The 23,071-nt window shown below is 39.7% G+C and overlaps 1 protein-coding gene across 8 annotated transcripts in view; it reads right to left on the bottom strand.

Annotated features, from left to right (window-relative positions):
* The window catches only part of SLC25A21 (solute carrier family 25 member 21), a 277,428-nt gene that overhangs the window by 32,282 nt on the left and 222,075 nt on the right, over positions 1–23,071 (bottom strand). For 6 of the 8 annotated variants that reach the window (XM_030033238.2, XM_030033249.2, XM_030033258.2 and 3 more), the window contains exons 4-5: positions 8,749–8,815; positions 2,286–2,345 (exon numbers count right to left, since the gene is read on the bottom strand). In XM_030033238.2, the coding sequence (XP_029889098.1) occupies positions 2,286–2,345; positions 8,749–8,815 (127 nt within the window). Of the gene's footprint in view, positions 1–2,285; positions 2,346–5,770; positions 5,963–8,748; positions 8,816–23,071 lie in introns of all 8 variants that reach the window. The other 2 variants (XM_030033285.2, XM_030033294.2) reach the window with 2 other exon arrangements.

The following is a 23,071-nucleotide window of genomic DNA, read 5'->3' as shown; positions in this document are numbered from 1 at the left end:
TAGCCCTTGATTAGATGCTGACAGTTCATGACGACAATATGACAATAGCCATAAACCACATTCCAAAAAATACAAAATAAAATGTCATAGCACTGTCAATGAATTCTCTTTTCAGCTGGAAGAAAAATTGTGGTACCAATTTATTACGAAAACATGGAAAAACAATGCCCTCATGTTATCTTTGGGTGGAGTATGAACAAAACCACAAATATAATGCAGTTATGCAGCACTGGAAAAAACAAGAACTCTGCACTGAGCACAAAGCATATAACACTAACATATTAACTTAAAAATAAAAGAAATGTAAGAAATTAAAATAGTGCAGTACTTAAGCAAATTGCACAAGTAGAATAAAAGTTCTCCTAAGTAAATATCAGTCCTGGAAAAGTTTGTATGGGAATGAGTGGCACACATGGAAATGTCAGTATGCACTGCAAAGATGAATTAACTCCATTTACTTAGAAGCTGATGGTACATTACAGCCATAGACAGGGAGATATTCACTGCTTTGCTTTCCATCATGACACAGCATTTAAAAATACCTTAATTTGTTTGTAACAGAAAAATAATAGTGAAATATTTAGGTCAATTGAGAAAATTCAGAGGGGTTAATTTTAGTGATCACTTTACACATTTATTGCCTCCATTTAACATCTCCAAACTTTCTAGGGGCTGAAAAGAGTCCCAGGACCAACATACAATATACTGAGTACATTTGCTGAAATTCAAGGAAACCAATGGTAAGGAAAAAAACAATAGTGAGAAGAAACACATTCAATACAGAGGGATTTGAGCAGGGACTCTTGAGAGCTCAAGAAGGAGAAGAATGGTAAGTTAGAAGGATAGTGGAATTTTTCCAATATGAGGTGGGAACATTACCTATCCCCTTCATCATCAACCATGAGACTGAAGCCAGCAGGAAGATGGTGCTCTTTTAACAATAAATGTTGTCTTGATATGAGGTCTGTTGAGGCACCTGGAAGCATTCTGTCTAGTTTAGACCAGAATCCCTCTCAGTCTTCTTTTTCCCTCGCTACCATGGCTATCTTAGGGGTAAAAATGCCTCTATGGTAACAGTACTGCACCAAAAATGTCAAGGATGTCTGATAGTTGCTGCATCTGCTATATGAATCAGAGCAGCTTTTGGTCAGCTATTGCATGTTTACAAGTTTCCGGCATATTTTCTTGCCAAAAAAGTGCTGGGATACCATGGAACCTTAAACTCTGTTCTTTCCACTTGCTAGAGAACAAATATCAGCCTCTCTATTTACATCTAAGGATGAGAAGAGCCTGCTGAAAAATAAAAGATAAAATAGGAGCTACTGTAAACAACTATAGGGTCAGTGGAATAATTAAGGGGAAGAGGAAACTTGCTTTAAACTAGTTAATATGATTCCATGACCATTCACTCACTGCAATGGAAGGCAGATGTAAATGGAAGCAATACCGTTTGATGGAGACCTGAAATAACCAAAACCTTTATAGTGTAACCATAAAAATATCAATTGTTTCCTACAGTTGTGATGCCATTATTGTGAAAAACAGATATTTACTATTATTTACATTCTTACACCACAGAAAGCACTAATTCTTATAAAAAGTATTTTATTCCAAATGGTACAATAGCAGAATTAAGCTCTATATATGAGAATGCAGACAACACATGCAAGCTACATCTTAGCATGAAAACATTTTTGAGTATATGTATGTCCTGTATTTTGTTTTTAAAACAGTTATGTTCTTGACATGAAATCCTAACTCCACTGATGTATAAGAGAGTTTTGCCATTGATTTCAAAGGAGGTAGCAGTTTCTTATCAACAGTTTATGTTTCTACTATAAAGTCTTTAGAATAAGACTGAGGTCTGCATTTTTGTAATAGTTGCACTGTGCCTTGCAGAATAGCACTTTGAGGTTGAGGTATCAAACCAGTCACTATCACATGAATAAATAAATAAATATTGATAATGTTAGACTTTTTTTTGTTACTTTGCAAGAATGAAGAATGACAAGCTGCATACAGACTCTTCCATGGTGACTGTCGCTATCTATGTTAACAAATGTTATGACATTGTAGGGAATTATTCTGAAGACATTTGATATAAAAATGTAGCTATCATTTTGATAAATTCTGTTATCAATGATTTCAAGGGACAAGTCTGTTCTGAAAAACTGTTGGCTGAACTGGCCCCTTTAATTTTGGGCTCCTTCTATGGGAGGAAATGGATGGGAATGCTCAGAATACACATATTAAATTAGAACATGAAGTTCTGTATCCATACATACCAGTCCTGGCGGTAATGATGCATATCCTAGTAGCTTCTTGTATTGTTCGAAGGTGAAAAACTGTAAATAAAAGTTAGACTGAAATTGCGTTGAAAAAAATTATGAGTTACTTATGCAAATGAGTAAAACCAAACTACAATGGAGCTTCACTACCTCGTATAGTAAGTATGTGTGCGCAGTTCTGCAAAATAAACATAAGTCACTTTTGTTTCATACTCTCTGTAGCAGTGTTAGATGTGTAATAGTAGACAACTAGGCTGCAGAACTGATTTTATTAGTGTATCATACATAATAGCAGCATAAGTGCAATTAAAGTAATGTTTTATGTAAGAGTTCACTTGCAACACATAGTTCGTGCTTTTAATTTATAAACTTTTCCTCTAGCATTGAACTTTCACATTCTGGTATAAATGTAGTAGCAGATACTATCATTTCTCCCAAGAAATCACCCTCACATCTTTAATATAATATACTGCAATCACTTTCACATTTCTCAGACACTAGTCTACTTGTCATCAGAGAGATGTAATTGCAGATTTTGAAGATGGAAAGTCTGTAGATTTTTCTAATATTTTACTGTCAACAGACACATTTCTTTTAGTTTTTGCTCTTTACAAATAAATCTTTCACCCAATTGTCTGCTTTCCGTCAGTGGTGCTCAGAAATTCTGAGCATCTGCAATTCCTTAGAGGATAAGTTTTGAAAGCTGTACTCTTGGGTGGTTGAACTTCAAGAAAGAAATGAGAAGCTCAGTTTCATGTGCACCAACATGGAGAAAGGCAACCATTCGTAAATGGTTTGCTTTGCAACCTAACATTTCTTGCCATCCAAATCCATTAATTTTCAGAATATCTTTTGTGAAATCTTCTAAAAATCAAAGCAGAATAAATTAATGGATTTGTTCTTCTAAGGAGAGTGTTGAGAATAACCCTGACCTGAAGTCAGTAAGAAGCTTCCCATTGACACAGGCAGACAGAATTTCACTGCCTATTTCCTTGCCTGTGGACACAAAGCCTAAGATGCATCAGTCAAGGTATACTCTAAAGAAAGGGTATTTGTGACATTTTACAAATCATTGGTAAGATGCCCTCTGAAATACAGCACACAATCCCAGCCACCTTTGTTGAAAAAAGGTGAACTCACGACTACAGCATGTTCAAAACAGGGTTACCAGGACCGTAAGGAGAGCTTAAAAAGATTTTTTTAAGAATGAAGACTGAAGGAGAGTAAATGCTTGCCTTGTTTAGTCTAGCAAAAGAGAGGCTGCAGGAGAATGAAAAACGAGGAAAGGAAAGAAACTACTCATAAATAGAATGTGGCTTGAGATCTGATGAAGCTTTCTTACAACCAAAGGAGTGGGGTCCGGAATAGCCTTCCAATAAGAATAATGGGGGAAAAATCTTAATCACTTGTAAGGGAGAGTTTGATAAGTTTATGAGGGAGATTATAGAACAGCAGGGGACTAGACTTGCTGACCTAAGAGATCCTTTTTAGTCCAGTGTTTCCGTGTACAGCAAATCTCCCCAAACCCCATATTGTTTCAAATTCATATTCTGCAAATATGTTGCTGAAGCCACATAAGACAGTTCTGAGGGCAGTGAAAATGATCTTCTAGCATGAGGAATGAGGACAGCAGAAAATCTTGTGGGTTAGAAAGAGTAGATATCTGAATTCCAGGTACAACCAAAGATATTGGAGGTGTTACTCCATATAATTTTCACACATGGAACAATACAAGGCCCGTAACTACAGCTCACTATTTGTGAGTCCTGTAAACTGTCCAAGAAGTATTCACGACTTTGCATACAAAAAGAAAGTGGCTTTTACACAGCACGTCTAGTATTACGGGACTGAACAACAAAAACCCATTCACAGCTTCACCAAGACTGCATCAACACACGTGGTTGTCTACTAGAGCAAGAGCTGTCACATCCCTGTATAGCAAAAGTAAATAACTAGAACCTCTGACTTTCCTGGCTACTTTCCAAAGTTGACCTGTAACACTTGATTAGTTTAGAGCAAGCTGATTCAAATGAAGGTGGGATCCTCTGAAAGCCTGTGCATTTCGCTCCCACACATGAGGCTGTGATCCTTCTGCATAGCACTTGCCCATGCATGTGACAATCAAACTGTTTCACCACGAGAGGAAGGCAATGGGAAATGAGGTCAACGGAGATGTGGGGATTGTTAAGAAACATAAGGGAATAGAGTTTTTCAGACAAAACAGAAAGACTGGGTGACCTGTGCTGGGTCTCAGCCAAAGAAGACAAGCTCAGTCCCTCAGGGCTCAGTTACCACAGACCTATCAGAACAAACCAGCTTTTCCACAAACCACGTGTACAGGAACATGAGTAATAAGCACCACATTGTCATTTTAACTTGTTTAGAACCCTGTCCTATGGCAAAGTCAATAACATTTTTCAGTCAAGACCCGCTTCAAATGAAAAGTCACTGGAATCACACCAAAACCATCAGAGAACTGGGTGTTAATGTGTTAATAATGCCACCACATTTAAAGCAGGAGGGAATATGTATACGTAATGCAGAATTAGGGTGTTAAATTCTGAAAACTGAAGGACTGATACTCTGGCCAGTGGGTAGATACTTTTTTTAATCCTCAGTAGGGATTATTATCTCATTTTGCAGAGAGGTCCTAGAATTGCGGCCCAGATTTTAACTGTCCTCCAAATAGTGTACAGATTGAATGCTAATCTTGCAAACATCCTGCAAATATGTTTAAAATTGTTGTACCAGCCTTGCCAATAGTCAGGAAAGATAGAAGTGGTACTTAGACTGTAGGCCTATCTTTCTGGATAGCTGAAGATATTTTATAGGTAAAAGGAAGTCTCTGAGAAAGTGTCAATTGTGGTTGGGTGAGTTACTTCACTGAACTAAATTAACTTCTTATTGTGATAAAGTTTGCCTTATTCTCTCTCCAGCATCTTTCTACTCATTGTTACCCTCCTAACCTTTAATGGAATTTCTGGTATTCCTTAATGTTTTCCATAGTGCTACAGATCTGTAAAATGGTTGTAATAAAGGCAGAAATACATTACCTAGCAATTTTTTGGTCTTAAAAATGTTACCTTAAAAATCAATAGCTTCCTAGAGTCATAAATAAAATAACTACTTAATAGTAACTATGCTTTAGATCATTTTTTAAAGAAAACAAATCAATAGCAATAAAACTCAATATAAATGTTGCTGGGTGTACTAGCGTGGCCAGTATACATACAATTTTGCCCAAAAGTATCTAGCTATATCATATGGATTTATATCATGTACATCCACCCAAAATGTTTTTAAAAACACAGCATAATTTGTCTTTTTCTCTACAGTTGTATTAAGTTAATAGCTTTGTGCAAAAAGAAATCTCAGAATAAATGTATTTAAAACATGCTTTTGTGTATATAATAACCAATATTGTCCATCTGGCAAAGATACACTTTAATTCAAGTTACACAGAAAATAGCCAAAGTACTTACCAGATGTCTCAATAACTCTAAGGTAAAAATATATGCTTGAAACAAGATGTCTGGGAACACATGAACAATATAAATTTGCCCCAAAAGTTCATCTGTTAACCATTGTATTGGCATCATCACTTCTTTCCTCCAAGTTCAATCTAACATAAAGTTCTAAACTTTGACTTTTCGTCTTCCAGAAATACCAGCTTTCTTTTTAGAAGGGAAATAGAGAGAAAAAAAGAAATAGCAAGACAGACATGAGAATGTAGTTGTCTAAAAGTGAAGCTGTATCTTCAACACTTAGCTGAATAACTGGGGCTAAATAACTTCATTTTAGCAGCTTTATTTTTATTTGCAAATATCCACACCAGATGAATACAAAATTCCAGTAGCACGAGTACATTTCTTCTTAGTACAAAATCTCCCTTGTCCATTCCCTATACACTTTTATGAGATATAAAAGACACTATAACTAGAACTTTTCAAAAAAGTTCATTACAAACACAAACCAAGGCTGCTGGAACCTAGAAATTGCCTCTCTACCTTTTGTGCTTTCTCAAGTCTCAAAACCATAGGCATGGGCATAGTCTTCCTCTAAATCTCACTAGTCACTTTGGCAGTGGACAAGGGACACCTTGGGGCCTGTTAAAATGAGGAAAACTATTAGAAGAATAAAAGGTGGAGAGTGAGCCACAGGAAGCAGTGACTTTTCCATTGGGGTCATATCCAAATAAGGTTAGTGGAAATTTGAGACAAGCTGGATTCTCTTCAGGTCAAAGCATGCATACAAATTTCACTTTGGATGTCAGAAATTGTGCTGGCGTATAACATCTCCCGTTGAATTGCTTCAGTGTTCAGGTTCTTACAAGGACATTACTGTCCTGCCCTATTCCATCACTGAATTGTTCTAATGTAGAATATAGCTGATGTCTCAAGGTAACTTAAAGTTCTCCTGGTGTCCTAGGAACAGCATAAAATTTAAAGGAATAGTGTAAAGAGTTAAAGAATTTCATGATTAAATTAAAAAACATTTAGCATTTAAACCTGATTCTCATGGTTGCAGAAACACTACTGAGCCCTCACATAAATGCCCAAGAATGAGGTAGAAAGCGTCCCACTAAGGGAGCACCAGTAAGACATTTGAGGATCTGTGAGCTTATGATGTACAACAAGAGGCTAAGAGAACTGAGTCTGCTTAGCCTGGAGACGAGAAGGCTAAGGGGATATAATTCCTGCCTTCCATGATGTAAAGGTTATACAGAAGACAAAGTCAGACTTTCTCAGAGCACAGAAGCACAAGAGGCAATAGGCAAAAGTTGCATCAGGGGAATTTGGATTGGATATAAGGCAAAATTCTTCACAGTGAAAGCAATTAAGCACTGGAGCAGGAGCACAGAGAGGCTGCAGTCTCCATACTTCAAGATTTCCAGAACCGGACTAGACAAGGTGTCCGAGCAACCTGATCTAACCATGAAGTCAGCCCTGCTTCGAGCAGGAGGCTCACCAGATGACCTCCAGAGATCCCTTCCAACTTAAATCTATGATTCTATAATTATATTGAATATCATGGGGTTTAAGCCAATTTAATAAATTTGAGTAAGAGAAAGTGACTCAAGATTTTCGAATGACTCAGGATGGTAGGAGAGAAATCAAACCTGGGTTTGTATTTTAACTAAATATATGCTGGAATCTAAAAAGCATGATCAAATTGACTTTGACCTGTTTCAAATGAAATGAAATGGAGAGGCAGAGGAAACATCACAGTCTGAAGAAAACGGGTTACTACAGATCTTCTAAATAGCATCCATCTATTCTTCACTGCCACTTTGCTATTAAATAGCACTTTAGTTTGCTTAGTTGTAGTAAATAATTTTGAGATAGGTGACATATGTCATTTGCATCTAAAATGCCAATGCAAACAAGAAGATGACATTACCAGAACTCCTTTAGGATTCTGTTACAAGGTCACATCCTGTCACTTTATACAAATATTATTCCTCTGTAAAGGAATTGGAATGTGAGTGATTAATTGCAGACTAAGGACCAGAATCATATGCAGCCTTTTTAGAAAGAAACAAAAAAAGAAAAAAAGGAAAGTCAAGACATTCTGTATAATAACTGCTTTTAGACACATTTGGTGCAACTACGGGAAACTTCAAAGTTCTGAAGTAAAAGACAAAGAAACATCTGCTTGTAACACAATGGATGCTTTGATAGATTTAGAACTTTAAGACGAGGTGCTTAATTACTGGGTTTTAATTAAAAAGGTTGCATGACTTAACTGAAAAAAATTGATGTATTGATGTATTTTGCTGAGGAATGTTACTAAAATAATGCTTCACAAATCAGCATAAAGGATAATAAAAGAAAATTAGACCAACATTGGACAACAGGTACACTTTGAAAGGCTAGCATCTATTTCAACTGTAAGAGAGCTGGAGTAAAATGTTCTTTGCATGATGAAGAGTTGTACCCATTACCAAGTTCAATCTATAAAAAAATGAGAGTATGGAGTAGAGTGCTCTTTGGAGTACAAGGAAACTCTGGGCAGCACTTCAAACCTACAGATATACTGCTTCAAGTTACTAAGTACTTATTAGGAGTGTCGTCTTTAATGGCTTCTTGTGTTAATTTATTAAGCTATGATTAGTCGTTTTGCAAGTAAAACAAAATGTCTAAACCAGAGGTAATTATGAGGCTAAAATATAATGTTTATATAATTTTGATTATATAAACTAATTGTAATTTGTTTTTCAGTAACATTATATATACAGGTCAAAAATAGTCTAGCATTTAAGAGCCTTGTCCTACATTTCTTAATCAAGCAGTTTTTATTGTGTTATCAACAGAAAAGTTTCCTCCTAATAGAAATCAGAGGATTAATATGACAAATAAGTTTAAGATTCTAATGTCAATCAGCTGGGGAGAAATAAAATGTTTTACAGCTGCCACTGTCCCTACTCATATTTTTAAAAGAGGAAGTATGGGGTTTTTACCTTCACTGCCCTTTTGGGTGTCTCAGCCAAGATGGGAGGAAATATTCCTTTGTAGAAGCCAAGCAATCTATTGAAGAAAAAAATAAATTATTTTTGTATGGATAAACAACATATCATTACCATACTGCCAATTTGATTTTCACTTTTGAGTAAAGCAACTAACCTTTCAGCATTTCCAAGCATACAGACAAATAATGATACTCTCTGCTTACTTGCTAAATAACTAATGTGCTACCAATTCTTTATGTGCTGGTGAGATGATATAAAAAAGCCAGCAATGAATAAGTAAAAATTAAATCCATTTTTTCTGAGTAGACAAGAAATTGTATTTAAAAGAAGAGGAACAGTTTTGACAATGAAGAGGAAGTATTATTTCATTGTTTTAATTTTCTTGACACAGCAATGATCAATATTAAAAACTGAAGTCACAAAATACAGATTTGGAAAAAACTGTGACTTCAGCAAGTTGCATCCAAAAAAACTGCATGCTTATCTTCAGATGCTAAGTTAAGACATCTTTTAAAGTTTAGTTTTAAATATGCCTCAAAATAGATGAAGTATTTTTTTTGACAACTTAGTTTCAAGACAAGTTAGCTATTCACTGAGCCATAACAGAATGTATATATTTCATCTTGGAAAAAACATTTGGGCAATATCTTGCCACTGTACTCCTTCAGGTCTTTGCCCCTCTCTCGCCTGGCTCCATAAACACCTAAGGAGTTTACAATAGCTGCTGACTTTTGGAGCTGGCCTGAAGCCAAAGATCCCCTTGTTGCCATGCTTTGCTTTGCATCATCTACATTTTATATACAGCCTGCTACAACCACACATGGCATTTGCGGGCAGCCTGAGCTCTGCTTACAAGGCCAATGTAGATGCATAACACTGGGTCTTGGGAATGCTTTGAATGACAAGTAGTTCTCAAAATCCCCAGGTGAGGTAAAAGTAGACATAGTTCTTGTCTGCTAGGTCTCCACATTAACCTAGATAGTACATGGGGAGAGTTCAGAAAGGCATCTAATGAAATCAGCAAGAAGCTACCTGGCCAGCCAACACGGGTATATCTTAACAACTTATCCATCTTCAGAGTTTACACACTTTATTCAGGACTGTAAGAGGATTCTGTCTACAGAAGAAATCACTTCTTAAAGCAAAGCATTTGTGTCTTTTTAAAATGTTGAAAGGTGGTTATGTTGAAAGGTGGTGATTAACCTTTCTAAACCAGCCTATTACTTGAAATATATTTGCAGGGTGTAGAAGAGTCATCACATCAACAGATTCTCCTATAGATATCCTGTGCATGTCAAAGGAAAACAATTAAATTCATATTCCCCATGTGAATGTAAAAATACCACAAGTGCTATACCATTTTTTCCACCCCTCTTCTAATGCTTCTCTGGAGTTCTGTTCATAAGCTGCTCCAACATAAATTAAATAATTTAGGCTTTGTAAGATGCTCCAGAGTGGGGTATCGCTTATCCTTACTCTGAAGTAAACAAGTTATGAATTCCAGTCCATGATAAAAGAAAATGTTGAGCATTTTATACAATGATGTTTTCATGACAAAACACTGAAAGTCCTTGAGTAGGAGATTTCAGGGATTCAGATGAGTCGTCAGATGTTTGAATTTCCCCAAAGTCTCATTTTCCAAACATAAATATATACACATACATACATATATCTATATCTATCCACATTGATATGGCTATAACTATAGATATCTATAGATATGGATATAACGATATAGATATACTGGATCCAGTTTTAGTCTTTAACAGCTCATACATATTCAGAGTATATTCTTGCTGATTCAGCAAGCTATTGAAATGTTGAACATTTAGCATGTGATTCATACAGTTTAATGTGAGTTCAAACTGAAACTGAGGTCCAAGTAGGATCAGCTGCAAGAACATAGATCCCTATAAACACTTTCTTCCTTTCAGCTCAATCTAAAACACTGTAAGCGTATCTACAATAAGCATCCTGTTTGGAATTTCTAGTACTCCGGCATGATTGGAATTGCAAAATGAAAAGTGCTCCACTGCTCTACTCACAGGTGTAGCTCTGACTACAAAAAAGTGAGACCCAAACTTGGTCCAGATTTTCTCATTAGTAAGAGATGCATAAGCAGAGAAATATGCAGTGTAAAGCAACAATTCAATTCTAAAAACACAGCAGCATTACCTAGCTTTGCACAGCAGTACACGTTGCTTTCCCAGGTTGCCTTCTTGTATACTCAAATGTATGCAGCTATTGAATATATAAACCTTGTAACATTCCCATGGTCTCTGAGGATCTCCGGGAAAACTCTTCAGAGGGAATGTGGAAGGGAAGGATATACCAGGAATTTGAGCAACAGAGCTGCCATGTCAGCAATCTTGTGAGGCACGTAATAACTTCTGAAGAGTAATCCCCCATTCTATCACAGCTTGGTGTTGAAATACCAGCAATTCAGATGATTAGCAGACCAGGCAGTGGATTGTTTGAAAATTCTAGAGAAATAGGAACTGAAAATATGAAAAGCAATTATCCATTGCTCCTGAATCACAGAAAGGTTGAGGACGGAAGGGACCTCTGGAGATCATCTGGTCCAAACCCCTGCTCAAGCAGGGCCACCTACAGCCAGTTGCCCAGGACCACTTCCAGACAGCTTCTGAATATCTCCGAGGAAGGAGACTCCACAACCTCCCTGGGCAACCTGTGCAAGTGCTCGGTCACCCTCACAGTAAAAAAGTGTTTCCTGATGTTCACACGGACCCTCTTGTGTTTCAGCTTGTGCCTGGTCCTGTCACTGGGCACCACTGAAAAGAGCCTGGCTCTATCCTCTTTGCACCCTTCCTTTAGGCATTTGTGCACATTGATGAGATCCCCCCTGAGCCTTCTCTCCTCCAGGCAGAGCACTCTCAGCTCTCTCAGCCTTTCCTCATATGAAAGATGCTCCAGTCCTTTCACCATCTTGGTGGCCTTTCACTGGACTCTGGCAGTATGTCCATGTCTCTCTTGTACTTGGGAGCCCAGAACTGGGCCCAGCACTCTAGGTGTGGCCTCACTGGTGCTGAGTAGAGGGGAAAGATCCCTATCCTCGACCTGCTGGCAACACTCCTCCTAATGCAGCCCAGGACACCAGTAGCCCTTTTGGTTGCAGGGCACATTGCTGGCTTATGTTCAACTTAGTGTCAATGAGGACTCCAGGTCCTTTTCTGCAAATCTGCTTTCCAGCTGGTTGGCTCCCAGTATAATACTGGTGCACGGGGTTGTTCCTCCCCAGGTGCAGGACTTCACACTTCCCCTTGTTGAACTTCATGAGGTTCTTGTCAGACCATTTCTCTAGTGTGTCAAAGTCCATCTGAATGGCAGTACAACCCTCTGGTACATCAGCCACTCCTCCCAGTCTTGTATCATCAGCAAACTTGCTGAGGGTACACTCTGCCCCATCATTCAGATCATTAATGAAGATGTTGATCAGAGTTGGATCCAGTATTGACTGCTGGGGTACACTGCTAGTTACTGGCCTCTGGCTAGACTTTGTACCGCTGATCAGCACCCTCTGGGCCTGGCCATTCAGCCAGTTTTCAATCCACTTCACTGTTTGTTCATCCAGTCCATAATTCAATAGCTTCTCTATGGCGATCTCATGGGAGACAGTGTCAAAAGCTTTACTGAAGTCTAGGTAGGCAATGTCCACTGCTCTCCCCACATACCAAGCCAGTCATTTCATCATAGAAGGTTATCAGGTTGGTCAAACACGACTTCCCCTTTGTGAATCCATGCTGATGGCTCCCAGTTGTTACCTTGTCCTTCATGTGCCTGGAAATGGTTTCCAGGATTAGTTGCTTCATCACCTTCCCAGGGATCAAGGTAAGGCTGAGTAGCCTGTAGTTCTCTGGATCCTCCTCCTCGCCCTTTTTGAAGATAGGAGTGACATTTGCTTTCCTCCAGGCCCCAGGCACCTCTCCTAGTTGCCATGATCATTTAAAGATAATTGAGACACCTTGCAACAATGTCAGCTAGCTCCCTCAGCACTTGTGGGTGCATCCCATCAGGGCTCATGGACTTATGTATGTCAGGTTTGCTTAAGTATTCTCTAACCTGACCCTCTTCCACCATGGGTAAGTCTTCCTTATGCCAGACCCTTCCCCTCTCTCCAGAGCTTTAGATTTCTGAAGGCTGGTCTTGTTACTAAAAACTGAGGCAAAGAAGGCATTCAGTATTTCAGCGTTTTCCATGTCCTGTGTCACCAGGGCCTTTGCCCTATTCAGCAGCAGTGCCACATTTTCCCTAGTCTTCCTTTCACCACCTAGATACTTACAGAAGCACTTCTTGTTGCCCTTGACATCCCTCACCAAATTCAACTCCAGGTGGGCTTTGGCTTTCCTAACCATGTCTCTGCATGCTCAGACTGTCTCTATACTCCTCCCACATTACCTGTCCCTGCTTCCACCATCTGTACACTCCCTTTTTATGTTTGAGTTTTGCCAGGAGCTCCTTGCTCAACCACACAGGCCTTTTGGCATTTTTGCCTGACTTTCTGCATGTTGGGATGGACTTCTCTTGAGCGGAGGTGATCCTTGAATACTATCCAGGTTTCCTGGATCCCTGTTCCCTCCAGAGACTTATACCATGTGACTTGTCCACTGAAGAGGCCACAGTCTGTTCTGAAGTCCAGGGTTATGATCTTGCTTTTCGCCCTGCTCCCTCTTTGCAGGATCCTGAACTACACCATCTCATGGTCACAACAACCGAGGCTCTCTTCAACCTTCACATCCCCAAAGAGGCCTTCCTCATTCATGAGTATGAGGTCCAGCAAAGCACCTCTCCTCATTGGTTCCTCTTTAATTTGTGTCAAGAATTTATCATTAATGCTCTCCAATAACCTCCTGGATTGCTTATGCCCTGCTATGATGTCCCTCCAGGAGGTATCAAGGTGGTTGAAGTCCCCATGAGGATCAGGCTCAGCAATGAGAGGCTGCTTCTACCTGTCTGTAGAGGGCCTCATCCGCTTGTTCTTCCTGGTCAGGCAGCCCATAGTAGACATCCACTACAAAGTCACCAGTATTGGTCTGCTCTTTAATCCTTATCCATAAGCTCTCATCATTCACCCTCAGGCAGAGCTCCATGCACTCCAGCTGCTCTCTCCCATAAAGGGCACCCCCCCTCCTTGTCTTCCTGGCTTGTCCTTCCTAGGGAGTCCGTATCCCTCCGTTGCAGCACTCCAGTCATGCAAGCCGCCCAGTGCATCTCTGGGATCCCAACAAGATATTACACCTGCAGCTGCACACAGATCTCTAATTCCTTGTGTTGACGTCGCATGCTGCCTGCCTGCGTGCAGGCACTTCGGAGAGACTTTCTCACTTACATGCAAATGCTTGAGGTGATGCCACTTAAGCCCTGTTTTGTTCACCTTGTGTTCCTGGTCACATCACCCCAGGCACTTTGCTTGTCACCCTGTCCATTGCTCCCTCAGAGCTGCGGTAACTCTCTCCCTCCCTTGTGGTTCCTGGTTTAAAGCCCTCTTTACCAGGTCAGCCACCCTGCGGCAAAGATACCTGTGCAAAGCTATCAGTGTGCATGTCATGTCAAGGTGATCTGCTTATTGCAGCTGTAAGATCAACACTGAAGATTTTCTGCTGGAGGAATGTCTACTGTGAAGCAAGAGGATCTGCAGAGCTCATATTCATGGTTCTATGAGTCCCTAAAATTTTAAGGGATCTGTAACTGGGTTTCACTGCTTTACTCCTCCTTTCCTCTGTGGAGGCAAATCTCACCATGAAAAACAGACAGGAAGGAGTTAATGTCTATTCCTATGGAACACATTAAGTTTAGAAATCTAAAAACACATGAAAACTTTGACGATATACATCCATATATGCAATATGTAATTCAGTAAACATGGTAAGAACTAGCTCAGTATTTAATTATGAACTGTGGTTTAGGTTTTTTTTTCCTTCCTCATTTGAAATAGAAACAGAAAAAAGGTTAGCAAGCACAGCCAGTAAGATGAAAGGAATAAAGGAAAGGAGGAAGTAGAAGACAATCCCATCCCATCACTGCCTATTGTCAACTGACTAGTTTTTTGCATAAAGCGTAGTCTCTTTTAGAACCTTCTGTGCCTGAGGTGGAGGACAAGCAGCCACCCCCAACTTTTCCAAATAATGCTTTATAAATTGTGCCCATTAAAGATACAATTTTTTTAAATCTTTGCAGAATGAGCTATTTACTTAATTTTTAAAAACTAGCATAGTAGTAACAAAAACTTGAATGTTTGTCAGTCAGAAAGTACATACACACACAACTATCTTATACTTCTCTTTTCCTTGGTCAATAAGATTGAGTTAGCCTACTTGCACATGGTGTATAAAATTTTTCAAAGTCAGCTAATGAATGGTGATGACATTTCACATTTGAAAGACACTATCACTTGGATTCAGGCCTTCTTTCAGAAAACTGGTGTTCAGAAAAATTATGGAACAGCAGCAGCAATCACTGCAGTGTGTGGTAGAAGAGAGAGGACGTGACATCATATCCCTAGCTAGAGACACTGGAAAGAACAAGTAAACCTCTAACAGAAACACAGCTACATCTTATTTTGTTTCAGCATTAAGGGTCTAAATGAACATCACCATTCAATTGTATTCTGGGCAACAGCCCAAACTCATCTTTGCAGCAGTTGATTTTGAAACATTACAGTCAATCATATCTTCTCAATTTGTTCTTTCAGGCTTTCGCTATCCTTCTGGTTTCCATTTCTTGTTTGGAAGCCTTGAGTCATTCACCCTGGCAAGACGACCAACCTAAATCAGTTATTTTCTCCAAATTATACTGAAATTGGGATCTTGCTTAGTTTGTTGTTTTCTTCTTCTGTCTTTCACATAATTTTCCCTTTAAGGATCTAATAAAGCTGATTGAAGGCATGAACACAATATTTCCTTTCTTCTCTTCCTGTCAAATCCAAGTCTCTTACCCACATTGTTTTATAATTGAAACAAAAAACCTCTTAGGTCCAATTCTGCTTTCATTACCTCTGCATTATCCCAAGGATAAATAAAAGACCTGGGTTTCATGACCATGTCAGTTACATTAAACGAATGCGCGACTTTCTGATTTTACAAAATGTTTTATTTCAACAGAAAGAAGGAATTTTGAAGACATGCTTGATAAAAGGGTGGGTGTTTTTCAAAAAAAGGAAGAAAATATGTCTAAATGTAAAAAAATTTGCTTAGAGTTTCATTTAGACCAGGAAAAAGTTATCTTCTTATTTCATGGTATGTAGCATGTTGTGAATTTATTATCAACAGAAAATAAACCAATTGAAAAGAGGGCAATATTACTTTAATATAGCTATTAGTGTGAATTAATCTTTATGTTGACCTAGCTGGATATTTAAAAGATTTTCAATTCCCAGAAGTTGCAGAAAACTAGCAAGTGCTTAGTGAAGGCAGGCGCAAGTTAGTACCTACCCCTGAGAAAAAGGGACCAACAATTTAGCCATTTATTTTGAGAGCAGCAAGCCACTAGGCAGTTCACACGTGTAGTTCACCCTCAATCACAGTGTCTACAACCATTTGTCCAGCTGAAGAGGTATGCTATAGGGAAGGCTGGGTGCCATTTACGGGCAATAAGCACAGAGCTGGGCATACTTGAAAAGATATTGAAGGTTGGACACATTCACAGAAAACTAGGGCTTGGACACTCTGTTGCTCTCCAAAATGCTTTTTTTCTTGTGAAGTATGTTACGTACATTATCCTACTGCAAATGTTAAACACACGTCCCTTCAGGAACCCCATATAAAGCTATCAATGACACACTTAGCCAACCTGGCTTCTGAATTTCTATTATGCAAATATTTCTTTATCTATTCTGTGTCTACTATACAGATACATGCCATTTTAGACACCAGCACTAAATACTAGGTACTTATTTTCATAGCATATTTCACTTTTTTCACTGAGCTTGCATTGCAACACATGGGAATTAAGGAAACCCAATTTTTTTTCACAGCAAGTAAACGTAATACAGAATTATGCGTTACCATGTGTTTGTAGTAGCACTGATGTTATACTATATGCTAAAAAAAGACCAAGTGTCCAGCTAAAAGAATACTAGAAGCAGATCAATTCGTGAAAGAAATCCCTCAAATAAGTTAAGACAACACAGAGTATGAAAAGTGACTGGTTAAGGAGAAAGGGACTGTCAGTGACAGGAATCAAGATACTGCGGTGGGTTGACCCTGGCTGGATGCCAGGTTCGCACCAAAGCCACTCCATCACTGCCCCTCCTCAACTGGACAGAGGAGAGAAAATAGAACGAAAGGCTCGTGAGTCGAGATAAGGACAGGGAGAGATCACTCAACCAATTACCATCACGGGCAAAACGGACTCGATTTGGGGAAATTAGTTTAATTTATTACTAATCAAATCAGAGAAGGGTAATGAGAAATAAAAACTAAATCTTAAAACACCTTCCCCCCACCCCTCCCTTCTTCCCAGGCTTAAGTTCACTTCCGGACTCTCTACCTCCTCCCCTCCAGCGGCGCAGGGGGACGGGGAATGGGGGTTATGGTCAGTTCATCACACGTTGTCTCTGCTGCTCCTTCTACCTCAGGGGCAGGACTGATACTCTTCCCCTGCTCCAGCGCGGGGTCCCTCCCACGGGACACAGTCCTCCACGAACTTCTCCAATGTGAGTCCTTCCCATGAGCTGCAGTTCTTCATGAACTGCTCCAGTGTGAGTCCCTTCCATGGGGTGCAGTCCTTCAGGCACAGACTGCTCCAGCGTGGGTCCCCTGCAGGGTCACAAGTCCTGCCAGAAAACCTGCTCCAGCGCAGGGTTCCCACGGGGTCACAGCCTCCTTCAGGTGCACCCACCTGCTCCGGCGTGGGGTCCTCCCCGGGCTGCAGGTGGATATCTGCTCCACCGTGGACCTCCCTGGGCTGCAGGGGGACAGCCTGCCTCACCATGGTCTTCCCCACAGGCTGCAGGGGAATCTCTGCTCTGGCGCCTGGCGCACCTCCTCCCCCTCCTTCTTCACTGACCTTGGGGTCTGCAGGGCTGTTTCTCTCACATGTTCTCATTCCTCTCTCCGGCTGCAGTTGTGCAGTTTCCGCCCCCCCCCCTTCTTAAATAAGTTATCACAGAGGAGCTACCACCACTGCTGATGGGCTCGGCCTTGGCCAGTGGTGGGTCACTGGAGCCAGCTGGCATTGGCTCCATGGGACACAGGGGAAGCTTCTAGCAGCTTCTCACAGAAACTGCCCCTGTAGTCCCCCGGCTACCACAACCTTGCCTTGCAAACCCAATACAGATACTTCAGAAAAATACTAAACAGTGGAGGAGCTGGCTCAGAAACAATCAGACTGGCCAAGAAATGGATTAATAATCAGCATCAATCTACCTCACTTATTCAAAATGACAGTCATCACCATATTTACTGCATGTGGGTCAGATTATGAAGTTATTATGATCCATCATCCATGTGACTTTGTTATTCTTACTGAGAAATTAGTCTTTCTTCCATGACTTTTAATCACCTCTCAATCTCTCGGTCAAAATCCTTGCTAATTTTTGGCTTTCTAGGCTGCACTCTGAATTTATATGAGTTACAGGACACACCTAAGTATAAATCCCTCAAGCAAGGGAAAGATGAAACCTTCTCCTTCGTTTCTTGTGTCTATGGCAGCTAAAAGTGAGAGTTAAAAAAAGGAATCTTTGTTAAGATCTCTCTCTATTCAAATGAGTGTCTAGCCCTCTCTTATACTTCATGTTTCTCACATGCTTTCTGTGTTTTTGCTATACCCAAGCACCTGAAAAAAAAATTCTAGGAAGGTGAAGTTGGAGCCTTGCATTGTGTACAACATAACCTCAACAGTTCTCCGTGTGTAAAAAAAGAACATCTTGTTCTGGCTTATTTTTCCAAGGATGGTTATAAGTTCAATAGTTAAGTGGTACATTGTTACCATGTACTGCTTGAGTAATAGATTCATGTGTAGGAAATTAAATTGTTTTTTTAAAAACGTAGCTATGCTCACACCTCTGCCACTTACTCTGCAAGTGCAGCCTGTGAAGCTTGGGCTGACTGCTGCTGCTGAGGGAGGAATCGGGCTACCTGGGAGAAATCGGGCTACCTGGGAGGATGGCAACTGGTGGCGGGCAGAGAGGCAGGACCCTGCCAGCGGCAGCACACACTGCTTGCTCCCACTGCTGCCAGCCCAGCAGCAGGAGCAGCAACGTTCACTCTGCAGGGCTCCCTGCCACCTTTGCCTGTTCCTTCTTAACACTTTTCTTGTAGTCTGGCCCCCATCGCCAGCGAACGAAATGCCAGTTTTGCCCATGCTTTTGAGAAGCCTTAATCTGGTCTGTTTGATATAATTCCTGTTGAAAACAAATGGCAGCGTTATTATCACTGGCACCTGGTCTAGGCTCTTACAAAATTGCCTGCATGTAATCACTAGCTGGGCTGTAGAATGGGTCTACATGTTTCATTTCTTACAACTGACAGCATTTTCTTCCCCCAAAGACCTTCCCTCTAGCTGCCCTTTTGTTTGCAATGGGAACAAGCTACAGACATGCCAAAACAGCTTTGCCTAGAGCTTCTGAAACAGAAAAATTCTTCATTGCATTTTGGATTGTCAGAACTGGCAGAATACTTCATTTGTTCAGTAGGAGTTTTAGTTGTTCAAACACTAGAAGAGAGTTTAAGGGGTTTTTTTGCCCCCTTTTGCTAACAGTACTGCCGTAACTGGTATGACAGGAAGCAGTCACTGTTTTAATGTAGCTCCACACCTATGTCTATTGAAGTGAAAGAATGCAAGAAAATGATTCATTTTTTAGTTTTGATACCAGAGAAAAAATAGACATTTGTAGCTATGGGCTTAGAAATCTGTTTCTGACACTAAAATAACCAAAATCATAGGGAGGATAACTAGGTGTGTTTTCTGGAAAAGACTGACAGCATTTCTCTGTGTTAAACTGATGCTGTTATTCATTATATGAAAAATCATGAGACGAGCAAAATTTCTGTGCTTGCCCTGGGAGAGTGTCCTACTCAGATTAGTTGTGACTTCATAAAAATACGACATTAAGTTGTTTTAATTCCATCAGAAAAAATGTGGCTCAGGAAGGAAATTTTTGATTGCAAGTTAATGTTAGCCTTCATTGGAATAAGTTATACTCTTCAATATCCACATGCATAATCCCTAGGGAGTTATATGACTACATGTATTCTTTCCCATCTGCTAGCTAAATATGAGATTCAAGAGGCTTTCAGTGTCATTATACAGATTAGTGACTCTCCCAAGAGGACTCCAGGTTCATGATACAGTGACTAACTTACAATGAGATTCAGAAGACCAACTTTCAGACATCATTTTGTGTTTGTATCAGAGTTTTGCACCTGCAATTATTTGTGCTTGTAATTTAGGTTACTTAGATGTTTTTAATTTACAGATGCAATCAGTGATGTAGATACTTAAACTGAGCTGAACTGCAGGCAACCATAACTGCAGGTGCAAAATCTTGTCTGCAATGATTTGAATTCATAAACACATCCATCTTCTGAAGTCTAAAGTAAAACTAGGCCAGTAGTGGTTTTTATAGTGTTTTTAAGAAACTAAGAAACTTACATATTTTTCCTGTTTCTGAAAAAAATGTCAAGGCAGCACTTTTTAGCATTAAAAAGAATAGGGTATCTTAAAAAATACACAAATGTGCACATGATAATTAATTTGATTCCATCTTTTAGCATCTTGACCTTTGGGTCATTTTTCTTACTCCCTTTACAGCACCTCTAGCAGGAAATCATAAAAGATTCGTGATTTTGTAACAGCAATACTGTTGATAGTTGCACCAGTAGAGAGCAATAGTCTTATATGCACAGAGATCAAAGCATGCAGAATTTGTAGCACTACTTAGGCAGTGAACGGCACCGTGAATACATATGCATACTAGCACTTGAATTTCCATCTGGCAGACAGTTGTGGTACCTAGACCCACCATGGGAGTGAGAGGTATTATTACATAGATGTGCGAGGAAATTCGCACAAATGGCAACTACCTGCCTAAAGACAGACAAAACACCTGAGTGTGTCACTGAAACTGGATTCTGTTATAAGAAAGTTATTAGAAAGAGTTTTATGTACTTGGGAGCAAGAAAATAACTCCTCAAAAAGCAGAAATTTCTTACAGCTACAGGTGCTGTCCCTAGGTACAGTGACAGTGTCACAGATCCTTTCCTTCACCTCCGGAGTGCCATCATGCAGTGCCACTGTGATACAGCAAGGGCATGGGTGCGAAGCTGAACTTCAGCCCTTTGTTCCAGCCAGCTCATCCCAGCCCAGGTTAGACTGCTTAAGAAAACTCTGGCAGATGGAGATCTGCGTTATACGCTGACTGTCATGGATGCTGGAACGATGCCCAAAAGGATACCTCCTATTCTTCACGTGCCACACACAAATGCCCTAAAAATACCATGTGGATTAATACATTTTCCTCAGCATTATTCCAATTGAAGAACAAATAGAGTTGACAGTTAATACAAACAAACTTATTTTCATTTTTTTATCACAATACATTTTAAACATGAAAGCTCCCTTTTCAGGCAATATGCAGCAATGCTTCCAAACTGATTCCACCTTCAATACTATGAAACTCCCATACTATGACGACATTCCTCTCGTCCTTCTCACACAATTTATAAGATAAAGCACTATGATGCCATGTCATTACTTTGTCTGGAGAGGTGACTAACCTTCACTCTGAGTTTCTCAAAGAGAAAAAGGACAGGCAAGGTAGGTTCAAATGACTGAGAAATGAAGACGACTTACCAAAGATTTACCAATTTACCAAGGAATTCCAACCAAAGTTGATGGTTAAAACTATTAGAAACAGATATTGCAAGGCTTTACACAAGGGATATACTTTAGTATAGTTACTGATGAAAAACCTGTTACAAGATTGTGATGCAGAGATACGCAAATACCTTTTGAGACCAGATCAACTAGCAAGACAAATATGTGAAAAGAAGAATCATGTAGAAGTAGCTGCCCTAATTATTATTATTGCTACTTATTATTCAGTTTTTATGTAGCCATGCCCCACCTGCCAATGGTGTCCTCATCTGCATAGACGTTTGTAAAGAAACCTGACAGATTTTTTTTTAAAAAGTAATGGAGTGTGTGCCTCAGTGATATGGCAGTTTCTGCTGGATTATTTATTTAAAAAAAAAAAAACTTGCCATGTGTTCTTTGAGCAGCAAACCTGCCTCAGCAGGTTTAACTTGAACATCTCTTTTGAAATGTTTTCTTTTTCTCAATATACTGTTCTGATCCAGCACCCTTCTCATCTTGAATTCTTCTGCAGAAAAGAAATTTTGCCACTTTGGCATTGAATAAACAAAACAAATGAACCCTCTCTCCCAAGTTACTTTTAAAAGCATGCAGTGTATTTTACTTCACAAATGAACAAAGCTTTTCATGTAGCAATTCAAGTAAATACAACACAAGCTATTTTACAGCAGACAGCATGATTTTTTTGTGTCAAACCTTTCTGCATTTTATGACTTAAAATAATAACACCTTTATAACCATCAATATGTCAAAAAGAAAGTCAATTTGGGTCAAATTTGGTTTTCTTCTAGATGTCTAATTTTCTCTGAACTTGCAAAAGAGAAATCTTTTTTCTTGCATAGCTCACAAACATGCCATGAGGTTTGCTCGGTAACCGGCTCTGAGCTGGATTTAGAACTCAGCCAGATTAGCCGGAGATTATCATTGCACCTCTGTAGCAATATGGTCTGCCATGATCTCACACTCTGTAACTGCAATTTGCAACCACACTACTTCCTTGTTCACCATCATCAGAGAGCATTACAAAGTCAATATAAGCAACAGTTCACTAGGCATGACTAACGGATTACCTGGTATTCTGCAGAGTTGATTTAGACATGTGCGAACCTTCTCTATGGACAGTACAACCAGCAAGGACGTAAGAACACACTTATATTGTTTTAACTGGGGTAACAAGCTGTCAGAACTGCAGTTTCCTTGCTGACCTGTGCCTAGCAAACTGCTGTGGAAGACAAGAAAGTCTGTGCTACAAGCAGATTTGCCAGGCAAGGGTGGGCAGAGAGCTCCAAGTGCAATGGTTTCTGCTGTAATTGTAGTTGGTGTTGAAGGAACAGGTGGTAAAGTTGTTCAGAACACTGGGCATCCGCAGGCAACGCTCCGAGAAAAGGCATCCAATGCTATCAGCACTGATACACAACACAGTAGGTTCTTCTATGGGTTGTGCTTTGCTGTAAGTTAAAAATGCTGAAAAGCCCACAAGTGT

The sequence above is a fragment of the Aquila chrysaetos genome, chromosome 2 (genome assembly GCF_900496995.4).
Source record: "Aquila chrysaetos chrysaetos chromosome 2, bAquChr1.4, whole genome shotgun sequence".
NCBI classification, from domain to species: domain Eukaryota; kingdom Metazoa; phylum Chordata; class Aves; order Accipitriformes; family Accipitridae; genus Aquila; species Aquila chrysaetos.
The sequence above is the reverse complement of the archived record's forward strand: the minus strand, read 5'-3'. Positions and strand labels throughout refer to the sequence as shown.